The sequence below is a fragment of the Bos grunniens genome, chromosome 4 (genome assembly GCF_055505025.1).
Source record: "Bos grunniens cultivar Pamir isolate PY7600 chromosome 4, Bosgru_T2T1.0, whole genome shotgun sequence".
NCBI lineage: Eukaryota > Metazoa > Chordata > Mammalia > Artiodactyla > Bovidae > Bos > Bos grunniens.
The window spans coordinates 112,704,278-112,716,792 of NC_141168.1; the positions used below are offsets into that span (position 1 = coordinate 112,704,278).

Sequence of the window (12,515 nt, forward strand, 5' to 3'; positions counted from 1 at the left end):
AAGCCATAGCCCCAAACCGTGGTTCAGGATGCATGGTGCTGAACTTGCAACGTGAATATCACTTGAGAACGTGTTGAAAATGCAAATCCCCAGGCCCTCGGTGGACTGAGTTAGAAAATCTGTGTGGGACACAATCTATGACCTAACAGCCCTTCTGGGCAGTTCTGATACAAGCTCCTGTCTGAGAACAGTGTACAAAACCTAGGGGAGCTCAGTTAGTTCTGCTGATGAGGAGATTCTGACCATCTCACTTGGGACACTGTCGCCTCCAGGTAACCACTCTGCCCTCTGTTGTTCATAACTCACATTGCAAGTTGTGCAGGTGGAGCTGGGTTGGGATCAGGGTCACTTACTGGCTGCTGCCACTTTTCTGTGGCTCTCCCTCTTTGCTCTCTTTTAGGATTAGTTTCACCTCCATGCAGTATTGAGATGACTATGGGGTTTGCAAGTGTCACATCCAAAGTCAAGGCCATTGCCCCTGGTGTCTTCTTCCCAAGAGCCTAGACAACTGTCAATGAAGTGGCAGTAGAGCACCCAGGACCAAATGAAACCACTGGGTTGTGTCTTGGGGGCTCTGAGGACCTCTGGTTCTTTATGTCTCTGCACAGGAAGAGTTCAGCAAGAGGCAAAGTTGTAGATAAGAAATGATTTATTAGAATAAGACGCTTGTGAGGTTGACAAGCAGACAAGCAAGAGGGTGCCATGCCCTGAGAACTGAGTGGGCCACAGTTTTATAAGCAAAGAAAAAGTGGGGAGGAGGAAAACACCTTCTTCTTCCTCATTCTTCAGTAGAAACGCTTCCATCATCAGCTCCTCCTCCATGTCGGCGAGGGGAGTTTTCTCCTCCCTATGTGGTCAAGCCAAGACAGTCGTGGCACTTTGCAAAAATTATTTCAGGCCTCAGTATGATGAAGGTCTTTCACTTTGAAATATCATTTTTCCATAAGTGCTTGTTCATGCCCTAGGGTCATTAACTTCCTGAGCTCATTGGGCAGCAGGCGGGGCTCAGGCCACCATTGTTTTATTGTTTGGGGGCACATCTCATGCTTTTGTTGCATGGTAACATTGCTAAGCAAGCCTGCTTGATTTTGTAGTTATACAAACCTACTTCCTTGAGTGATCGTTAACTTACAGGAGTCTCCCATATATTTTTCTTTACTTACAGTCCTCTGGTGGGATTAACTATTTAATTGCCTACTTTGTCCCTGGGCTTCCCTGGTGGCTCAGTCAGTGAAGAATCTGCCCGCAATGCAGGAGACCTAGGTTCCATCCCTGGGTCAGGAAGATCCCCTGGAGAAGGAAATGGCAACCCACTCCAGTATTCTTGCCTGGGAAATCCCATGGACAGAGGAGCCTGGTGGGCTACAGTCCATGGGGTCACAAAGAGTCGGGCATGACTGAGCGACTAAACCACCACCACCACTTTCCCTGTCAAAGATGTCTCATGTGAGACCCCTGCCCCAGTTCTGTGGGAGGGGGACGAGACTGCCTAGGTGGGTCAGTTGAGGTTTGCTTCTGAAACTGGGGATTATGTACTTTGCTTTAAGTCTCATGCAGCAGCTTGGCCTCCAGAACAGGAAAAGACTGGAGCTCTGCCAGCTGGTCCTTTCTGATTTACATACAACGCAATGAACCTTTAAAATACACAGTACTATGGCTTTTCACAAACATTTTGGAATAAGTGTAGATACAGAAGTTGCAAAGACAGTCCAGAGAAACCCCACAACCCTTCACATGGTCTCCCTCAGTGGTTATGGCTCACATAACTGGTGTAACACCAGAATCAGAAAATTGACATGGGTGCGATGTGTGTATATGGTTCTGTGCTATCGTATCACACGTGTAGGCTCAGGAACCACAGTCGATAACACAGAACTGTTCCGTGCCCACAGAGACTTCCCTCTAGCTCCCTCCTGTAGTCAGACCCAGTCCCCGCCCCCACCACTAAGACGGTCTCCATCTTTACAACTCTGTCATTTTGAGAATGTCACAGAAGTGGAATCACACTGTATGTGACTTTTGAGGTGGATGTTTTTCATGTGATTCATCCAGGTTACTGCCTGTATCAACACTTAATTCCTTTTTATCTTCCAGGGTGTGGATGAATGACAGTGTTTAACTCTTCGCCTGCTGAAGGACATTATGATTGTTTCCAGTTTTGTGCTATTTTATGAATACAGCTGCTATGAATGTTTAGGTACAGGATTTTGTATGAACATAAGTTTTCATTTCTTGGGGATAAATGCCCAGGAATATAATTGCTAGGTAATATGCTAAGTGTATGTATACTTAATTTTTAAAGAAACTACCAAATTATTTTGGTGGCTGCACCATTTTGCCATCCCATCAGCAATATAGGAGAGATCTAATTTCTCCACATCCCTGCCAGAGTTTGCTGTTTTCACTGATTTTCATTTTAGCAGTCTTAAGAGGCAGGTGGAGATATCTTATGTTGGTCTTAATTTGCATTTCCCTGATAATTAGTGGTGTTGGACACCTTTTCATGGCCTTATTTGATATTTGTACATCTTTTTCCAGGAAATGTCTCTTCGTGTCTTTTGTTTCGACAGCTTTTAATATATTCTAAATATAAGCCGTTTGTCAGATTTGGTTTGCGATTATTTTCTCCCAGCCTGTTGGCTTCTTTTTAAATTCTCTTATCAATGCTTTTCACATGGAAAAAATTTTAATTTTGATAAAGCCTAATTATGCATTTTTTCCTTTCATGGATTGTCTTTTTTGTGTTATGTCTCTTTATTCTTCATTTGTTTTTTTCTATGCTAATTATCTTTTTCCACTCTTTCCTTCACACCAACGCTATGAATGTTGCAAACTTTGATATTGTTCACAGGTCTGGAGGCTCTGATTATTATTATTATTTCAATCTTTTTCCTTCTATTGTTCAGACTGGATAACTTTTATTGATCTATCTTCACGTTTGCTGCTCTTTCATCTTTCACATCCATTCTGCTACTGAGCTTCTTCAATGAATTTTTTCCTTCTGTTATTTTATATTTAAGTTTTAAAATTTCTCATTTGGTTCTTTTTTATACATAATAATTTTTTTGCTGAGAATGTCCATCTCTCCAGTTGTTACAAGAGCCATTGTCTTTAATTTAATGAAGCATGGTTATAATAATTACATTAAAGTGAAACTGAAAGTCACTTAGTCGTATCCAACTCTTTGTGACCTCATGGACAATACAATCCATGGAATTCTCTAGGCCAGAATACTGGCATGGGTAGCCTTTCCCTTCTCCAGGGGATCTTCCCAACCCAGGAATCGAACCCAGGTTTCCTGCATTGCAGGTGGATTCTTTACCAGCTGAGTCACAAGGGAAGTCCTGTGTTAAAGTAATTATTTAATGATTCCAACATTTGGGTCATCTCAAGGTTGCTATCAGTTGGTTGCCTTTTCCCTTGAGAGTTCTCTCTTTAAGGTTTTTCTGGCTTTTAAAAATAAATGACCCAATCAAAAAATGGGCCAAAGAACTAAATAGACATTTCTCCAAAGAAGACATACAGATGGCTAAGAAACACATGAAAAGATGCTCAGCATCACTCATTATCAGAGAAATGCAAATCAAAACCACTATGAGGTACCATTTCACGCCAGTCAGAATGGCTGTGATCCAAAAGTCTACAAATAATAAATGTTGGAGAGGGTGTGGAGAAAAGGGAACCCTCTTACACTGTTGGTGGGAATGCAAACTAGTACAGCCACTATGGAGAACAGTGTGGAGATTCCTTAAAAAACTGGAAATAGAACTGCCTTATGATCCAGCAATCCCACTGCTGGGCATACACACTGAGGAAACTAGAATTGAAAGAGACACGTGTACCCCAATGTTCATCGCAGCACTGTTTATAATAGCCAGGACATGGAAGCAACCTAGATGTCCATCAGCAGATGAATGGATAAGAAAGCTGTGGTACATATACACAATGGAGTATTACTCAGCCATTAAAAAGAATACATTTGAATCAGTTCTAATGAGGTGGATGAAACTGGAGCCTATTACACAGAGTGAAGTAAGCCAGAAAGAAAAACACCAATACTGTATACTAATGCATATATATGGAATTTAGAAAGATGGTAACGATAACCCTGTATGCAAGACAGCAAAAGAGACACTGATGTATAGAACAGTCTTTTGGACTCTGTGGGAGAGGGAGAGGGTGGGATGATTTGGGACAATGGCATTGAAACATGTATAATATCATATATGAAACTAATTGCCAGTCCAGGTTTGATGCAGGATACTGGATGCTTGGGGCTGGTGCACTGGGACAACCCAGAGGGATGGTATGGGGAGGGAGGAGGGAGGAGGGTTCAGGATGGGGAACACATGTATACCTGTGGTGGATTCATGTTGATGTATGGCAAAACCAATACAATATTGTAAAGTTAAAAAATAAAAAAAAATTAAAAAAGAAGTTTTTCTGGCTTTTAATGTATGTTGAGTGATTGTGGGGCTTCCCTAGTGGCTCAGAGGGTAAAAAGTCTGCCTGCAATGCATGAGACCTGGGTTCGATCCCTGGGTCAGGAAGATCCCCTGGAGAAGGAAATGGCAACCCACTCCAGTACTCTTGCCTGGAAAATCCCATGGACAGAGAAGCCTGGTAGACAACAGTCCATGGGATCACAAAGAGTTGGACACGACTGAGCGACTTCACTTTTATTTCTTGAATGATTGTGAATTCTATCCAGGGCACTCCTGAATATTATAAGACTGGGTCTATTAAAATTTTCCAGGGAATGTTGATTCACTTTGTTTTAGCAAGCAGTCAACACAGTCAGGTTCACTGTGCAAGTCCTGAGCCATCTTTTGTGGGCTTTGCTGCCAGTGTTAATTTTCAGACTTTGCAGTGCTAGTCTGGTCTGCTTCACACGTGTGTCCCCCAGGGTCCAGTCTGAGTCCTGAGCAGTGTCGACTTGGAGTTCTGTTTGCAAGCCCTTTGCTATATTGACATTTTTTCTATTCCAGGACTGCACAGCTCAGGGGGATCCCAGGGCTTCATGAACAGAGCTGCAGGCTCTCCTTCTCTGCCCCATGTGGTCCGAGATGTTCCCCACACAGAGGTCCCTGAGGTCGCCTTCTCCTGGTGCCCCGGCTGGGAGCAGGGCCTTTAGGGTCCTTGTGCTGCTGCTGCCCTTCCCTGCTTTGGGGTCTACGTCTGTTATGGGGTACACCAGAGGCTCAGGAGGCTCACCAGAACTCCATGCATACTGTGAAGCCTCTCTCTAATGTTGCTGCATGCTGGCTTTCTCTAGATGTGGCAGGTGGGGCTACTCTCTAGCTGTGGCAGCTCCTCCTGTGGCTCACAGCTTCAGAGTACAGCCTCAGTAGTTGTGGCACGCAGGCTTAGTTACCCCACGACAAGTGAAATCTCAGACCAGGGGTCGAACCCGTGTCCCCTGCATTGGCAGGCAGATTCTTATCCACTGGACCATCAGAGAAGTCCATGAGGTCGCTTTGTACCTCCTCTGGCTCAAGGAAGAGGTTTTATTCTAGGAGCTTCCCCATCTGAGTTTCTTCACATTCCCAGGACTTGGGGGACCCTCAACTGTCAAGCAGGCAGTACGGAAGGAATGCCTCCCAAACCCCTTAAAACAAAAAAGAAACTCACCATCATAGGGATCAGTGTTTGAGTTTGATTTGCTATTCAGTTTTCCAATAGTTACTTTCCATATTCTGTCCAGGAGTTTTAGCTGCTCTCAGTGGGACACGAAGGGTAGAAAATGCCTAATCCATTGTAACCAGAACCAGACTGGACAACTGAGCTTTTAGGTCAAGAGGCCACTGGTCCAGATACAAGGCAGAGTTATTTGGAGGGCTATTCTTTGATTTTTGTCTGTGTGTCTCCTCTTCTGGGAGTCCACATAAAGTTGTCTGATGCTAGTAGATGGGATTCTTGGGGAAACCTGAATGGAAAGATTTTTTTTTTTAGAGGAGACCCTTACCCCTTCTATCTTCCTTCTCATGTTATCTCCAGGGTGGGGCTGGGACACCACAGCACCAGCCAGCAGGGTGTGAGTGTGCAGGGGGCTGGCGGTCCTCTGTCACCTGAAGCTGTGCGAGGGGCCCTCCTGTCATGAGGCTGGTGGAGTGGAGACGGCAGTGCGGCAGAGAGGGGCAGAGGAAGCCCACCATGCATGTGGCCCCATGCTTCCCAGTTGGAACTCCACTCTCAGGACTTCCCCTGGTGCTGAAGTGGCTGATATGCCTCATCCCCAGTGCAGAGGGCCCGGATTCAATCCCTGGTCGGGGAGCGAGATCCTACATGTTGCAACTAAGAGTCTGCATGCCACAACTAAGAGATCTTGTGAGCCAGACAAATAAAGAAATAATTTAAAAGAGCTCAACTCTTTGGCCATGGAATAAACGGAGATCACATTTCATGTTTTCTCCTGGAGAAATACAACTCAAATGGAAGGTACAAGAAGCGTGACTCAGGCCTCAGCTTGTCTAGAGGGGACTACAAGACTCCTATCCATGCCCTTATATTTGGGTCATAGGTTGGGCAACTCTCCTCTCAGTATTCTTAGTGGATTGTTGATGGTATCTTTTCACTTTCTTAGCTCAGTGGGCACCAGGTGGCATTAGAGGATGAAAACCACATATTCCAGTCAATTTATTACCTTTTGAATGCACATCCTTTAGATACAAATTGGTGTTATGGTGTTCTATTAGAGAAAAAAGAGAAACTAATTCAGATTCATGGGAAATTATTGAAATTAGAAAGACAGAATTTCAGTATCAGAGGAAAGTACATTATTTAAATTGCCCATGAGGTTATTATTTTTCAAGATTTATAATAAAAATTGCAATTAAATAAGGTACAACTGGGTCATGAAAATTCTTTCTGCTATGAAACTTCTAATTGCTTATTGTCCCTAATTTTAATAAAACTTTTAAACAGAGACAAAGAGGCAATTTTACCTGAAGATCCTGAAGAATTTGCATTATAACTTTCAAATGACATTACCATATCCTTTCAGAGGGACCAGCCATGTGTATAAAGTAATCTCCTGCATTCAAGCTCGCAGCATGCTCTCTGAAGACATGGTTGTCTCTCTGGGAGCCTGGAGAAAGCCCCTGGGGAAGCTTCCCAGCTGGTGCGGTGGTAAAGAATCTGCTTGCTGATGCAGGAGACACAAGAGACGAGGGTTTGATCCATGGGTCAGAAAGATCCCTTGGGGTAGGAAATGGCAACCCACTCCAGTATTCTTGCCTGGAAAATTCCATGGACAGAGGAGCCTGGCCAGCTACAGTCCATGGGGTCGCAAAGAGTCGGACACAGCTGAGCACTCGCTCACTCACTCACTGGGCTGGTGGAAACTGGCCTGTTTAAGGAGAGTGGGAGAAGTGCAGCTGGGATAGAAGAGGGTTGGAATCAGCCCTCTGACCCTCCCCTCTGTGTGCCTGGCCTCACATCCACTTTGCTAACCTAACTCCGTTTGCTGGGAGTCAAACCTTCATGCAAAGGATCCAGCTGAGTGGCAGTGGGATGAACGAATGGTGGGTGGGGTGAGGGTGGGCAAAGAGCAGATGCTGGGGGCAAGCCCTGTGATCACTTCTGAAGCCAGATGTTATCTTTATAAACTGGTATGTGATGCCTTCTGACAAACGGTCAGTGAAGAGAACCCTGATTTGTAATGACTGGACCTGAGGCAAACTGTGTACCCAGCACAGATTACTCAGGAGCCCGTGCTAATGCAAGTGACCAATTCTCTCTCCAGGGAAACATCAGCTTTACAGAAAATCTCCAGGAGTTCCATTCTCAGGATCCTTTCATACAAAGACTTTTCTGCTAACTCCATGATCTCCTGAGTGTATTCCATGGCCAGAGGTATGCCCAGATCTGGGTAAGTTGCCAGCACCAGCAAGCCTCACCTGCAGAGACACAAATGCAACTCTAGCCTCCCAGACCCCTGCTGTAAGACCCCTGCATTGGCTTCCTAGGGCTGCCAAAGTACAACACGGCAGGCCGGGTGGCTGCACATCTAAGGCCAAAGTGTCAGCAGGGCTGGTTTCTGGTGAGGCCTCTCTTCCTGCCCTGCAGATGCTCACCTTCTGGCTGGGTCCTTGAGTGGCCTTTCCTCTGTGTGTATGTGGAAAGAGAGTGATCTCTGGTCTCCTCCTCTTCTGGTAAGGATACCAGTCCTATTGAGTCAGGGCCCACCCTTACAACCTCATTTAGACTTAGGGTCTGATCACCCTAAGGGTATGATCTCTAAATACACATCTGGGGTTAGAGCTTCCACATAAATTTTGGGGGACACAATTCCATCCATAACACTCTCCTTTTCTTCCTCCACTCACCTTGTTATATAGGTTTCACACTTCCTGTTTCCTAATCATCGATGAACCAGCAAACCTTCTTTCTTGTGCATTATAAGGAAGAGGAAGGGTGAGCCTCCTCTCATGCTTTCTTCCACTAATTGTCATGGTGACATTTGAACTTTCATGCTTCTCTCTGGATGTGATGGCCCTTGATTAGAGAATGTGAAACAGGAGGTTGTCTGAGTAAGATGGCTGGGGTGTGTGTGTTTGTGTGTTGGGAGCGGGCAACAGGTGAGTGCTCTTGGTGCTGGACAGTCTGGGAGCCTGCTGCACGGGGGTATGGGTGGGGAACCCTTCTGGGAGAGGGCAGGCAGAAGGCGGGATCACTGTAACCCAGGATCCACATGGAGGGACAGGAGTGGGAGAGGGGCAAGGAGTAGGAGGGTGGGAAGAGGGAGGGGAGGGTGACGGAGGGTCGGCGTCGTGAAAAGTGCCCCGTGGGTCATGGCCAAGGTAGCAGCACTCAGCGCCTCAGTGAGCATGACACAGGCTCCGTGCCGGGGGCTGTGCCCCAGGTGGGAGTTCCTGGAGCCCAGGTTCCTTCCTTCTTTTCGTTAGGGTGTGCGTGGGGATGCGGAGTCTTGCAGGCCCCCGTCTCCTCCGCAAAGCAGCCACTCCCACTGTGGGGGCACCATTCGGACTGCTGGAATCTCAGTCTCGGGCCTCGGCACCGCTCCATCCAATCCCCAGCCGTCCTGCTATACAATTATTACTACGCGATTATTGTTTACAGCGTGAGGCTGTCTACGGGCTCAGCCAGCTGCTGGAGAAGAGCAGACAGAAGCTGGCTGGGGCTGGCACTGGGTTGGTTCGCATCCTGCGAGCTTTCTGGGGGGCAGGGAGACGGGAGAGGGGTAGCCTTGCAGGGGGTGTGGGGGCAGGTCACCACCAGGGGAACCTGCGCGCGCCGCTGGCCCCCAACGACCACCACTGTCCTCTAGCTCGGTGGAGGTTTGGCTGGACTCACCTTGGGTCCCTAGCCTGCACGTTACCCTCGGAGGGTGCGCTCTCGAAGCGGTGGGTACTGGGGCGGATGCGCGCCGTGTGGAGGGCGAGGAGTTCAGGTCGCTGGGACGGATCGGGTAGGCGGGTGGTGTCCCCTCCACCCACGAGCTGGAGCAGCAGGCTGGCCGTGGGGCCGCCACATCTCTGTGTGCACATGTGTGCACGTGCGTGCCCGTGTGCCTACACCTGGGTGTGCGTGCGTGTGCGTTCATGTGTGTTTGTGTGCCTGTGTGTGTACGTGTGTGCGCGTGGGGAGCCGCCGCCGTAGCCGGGGGCAGTTGTGCGGAGCGCTGGGGAGGGTGGGCACCGTCTGGGAGGAGCGTCTGCCTGGCTTCGCTCAGGCGAACCAACCGCAGCCGCTCCCGCCTGACTCGTGGGGACGTGGACGCGGCAAATTCACAGATTTGGCCCCACGAGGGGCCAGCGTGGTCCAAGCTGCCAGGATCAGACGCTGGTTCTCCGGCCGCGCTGCACCCCACCTCATCCTCGGGTAAGCGCGGCCCGGTGGCTGAGGACAGAAGAGTAAGGACAGCCACTGAAAAGTAACTCCCTGAGGGACACGGGCACGTGACATGAAACTGGCCATCTGACAGTGAACAGTGCATCCACAGGCTGCGACCACCTCTGTTACCTGGTCCCATAGCGCGGCCTCCCATGGGGAGGCTGACCTGCCACCCGCATCGGTACCCCGCCTCCCCATCTCTCTGCTCCAGCCCTCTTCACGGCTTCAGCTCAGTGGTTTTGTCTCCTCTGCCCACTCCCGTGTGCAGGACTCACACGTGTGGCCTCTCCTGTCCGCCTTCCTCCACTGGGTACCCTCAGTGTTATTGAGGTGTCTGCATTTCACTCTGTTACACGCATGTATCTACCAACATGTGTTGATCCACTTGTGGCTTCCTGGACATGAGTGTTTCCAGCTTTTGGCAGTTGTGAATGTGCTGCAGTCAACGTGGGTGTGCCTGGACCCAGACGAGTTCCCATTTTGGATTCGCAGCGGTTTATACTTAGCACTGGAATTTCATAGTCACCTGGCAATTCTCTGTTTAACTAAAAGTCACTTTTTGAATCTTGGACAGTGGCCCTGGGAGCAACCCCTCCTCACTGGTGCAATTGGGACCTGAATGCCATGCTCATGGCATGGTTCCAGAGAAGGATGAGTGAAGCCACGTGCAAGTGAGCAGAGCACTGGCTGCTATAAGATGAAATGGGGAAACTCCATGCTTGGGGGCTTTTCCTTACACCGGATTTTTTGAGAAGAATGACGGTCCCCTGGGATGTGAAGTGTTGTCTGCAAAAGGGTTGGGTTTTAGGGAGGAGTGGAGGCATCTGTGGCTGGAGCATCAGGCAGGACTGTGTGCTTCCCCTCCACCCCCATGACCTTCAATTTGGTGCTTCAACCTTGGTTAAAAATGAAAGAAGTGCTCAGACCCTCACTTGGGTCCGACTCTTTGCAACCCCATGCACTGTGGCCTGCCAGGCTCCTCTGTCCATGGAATTCTCCAGACAAGAATCCTGGAGGGGGGTGCCATTTCTTCCTCCAGGGGATCTTCCCGACCCAGGGATCAAACCTGAGTCTCCTCTTTACCACTAGCGCCACCTGGGAAGCCCAACAAATAAAAGAACATTTAAATTTTTATTTATGTATTGGTCTCCTGCACAGCAATGTGAAATCTTAGTCCACAACCAGGGGTGGAACTTGCACCCTCTGCGTTGGAAACCCAGAACCCTAACTACTGTACCACCAGGGAAGTCCTCTAGAATACCATTTAAAAATGATGTTCTTTTAAAAAATAGGTTTGTAGGATAATTGACTCTGCTGAAGCCTGTGCCCTTTGCTGTTGCAAAGCCCACTGATAGAGCATTGGTAGCTTGAGACAATGGCTTTATGAAATAAGAGACCACAGAAATCCTGTTGCCTGACATCCTCCTGACCACAACACCAAGTCCACAGGAACCCAGGAGCCTTGGCCACTAGGAGGATGGAGCAAGTGCTGCCCAGCTGAAATCTCCAGCTGGTTAGGAAGCTAAAGGTGTGGGGAAATCAGCCGGGCTCCGCAGCTTGCTGGTTCTCACTGCTCTCCACGGCGTGCCCAGAGCTCTGTCGGTTGCTTTTCTCCAGGGGCAGCGATAAATTACAGATGGGAGAGCATAGGGGGTTTACTCACAGAACCAGGAGAGGTCAGCCAGGGCCCCTGGGCTTTTGGGGGAAAACAGATGAAACACGTGGATTAAGCGGGGCGTGACAGCGCAGCGGAACTTGAAGTATGTTCTTTCCATCCCCCGGAGACCAACACTGCTTCCCTCGGTCCTCCCATCTCTTTCCCACTGATGATCTGCCACTGGGCGTCCGAAATGGAGCCTGTTGTGGATTGGTGTGATAGCGGGGGTTTCAGGGGAGGGCAGGGGTAACTCCATCCGGTTAACATCAAGGGGAAAAGGGGCAGCGCTAATGTGAGCATTGCTCCTGGCCGTGCGCTCCGCAGCTGCAGCTGCGTGGGTGCTTGGAAGTGCGCGTGCCTACAGGGCCCGGAGGCTGCCTTCTGCAGCCCCACTCTCCCCGACGCTGGACTGAGTGAGAAGGTAAGATTTCTCAACACACGCAGAGCAGGAGGACATTCGATGCCCGCCTTGTTCAGTCACCTGCAGGTTGTCTTGCATCACTCACTTTTGTTGGAATTGACTAATCCGCACCGGCCTCGCCCAGGAGGCCAATATAAGCCGGGTGCTTGGGGCCGGAGTCCTGAGCGCCCTGGAGGGCAGGCATGGGGCGGGCGGGTCGCCAGTTCCGGGCCCTGGTCTGGAAGAATTGGTTGTGCAGGGTCAGGCACCGGGTGAGTGCTGTGTGTCCTCAGGGTTCCGGGGTCGCAGAGGCTAGTGAGGTGCGGGCGAGGGGCTGGTCTGGCTCACTTAGGAAATTGCGGACACTGGATTATTGAAATCCAGAACCTACCCCCCAGGCTAAAGTATTATTAACAAAAGCTGAGCCTTCCTGACCATCTGTAGCATTGGGTTAGAAAACTGCTAGTTTATAAAAACTTTTTTTTTTTTTTTTTAAAGAGAATTTGAACTGTACTCGGTACTTTGAGCATCTGTGGTAAAAATTGAACTGCAAATCTTCTGGTTGAAAGGACAGGGCATTACATCCTTTTAATGCATAAACAG

General features: G+C 48.7%; 1 protein-coding gene across 2 annotated transcripts in view; it reads left to right on the forward strand.

The window, feature by feature from the left end:
* Window positions 1-12,099: 12,099 nt before the first annotated feature.
* Window positions 12,100-12,515, forward strand: part of ABCA13 (ATP binding cassette subfamily A member 13) — a 393,960-nt gene continuing 393,544 nt past the window's right edge. For both annotated transcript variants that reach the window (XR_015163267.1, XM_086398601.1), the window contains exon 1: window positions 12,100-12,184. Coding sequence is in view for 1 of the 2 variants with exons in the window: in XM_086398601.1 (XP_086254727.1) it covers window positions 12,116-12,184 (69 nt within the window). In the remaining variant the exon portion in view is untranslated. The remainder of the gene's footprint in view (window positions 12,185-12,515) is intronic.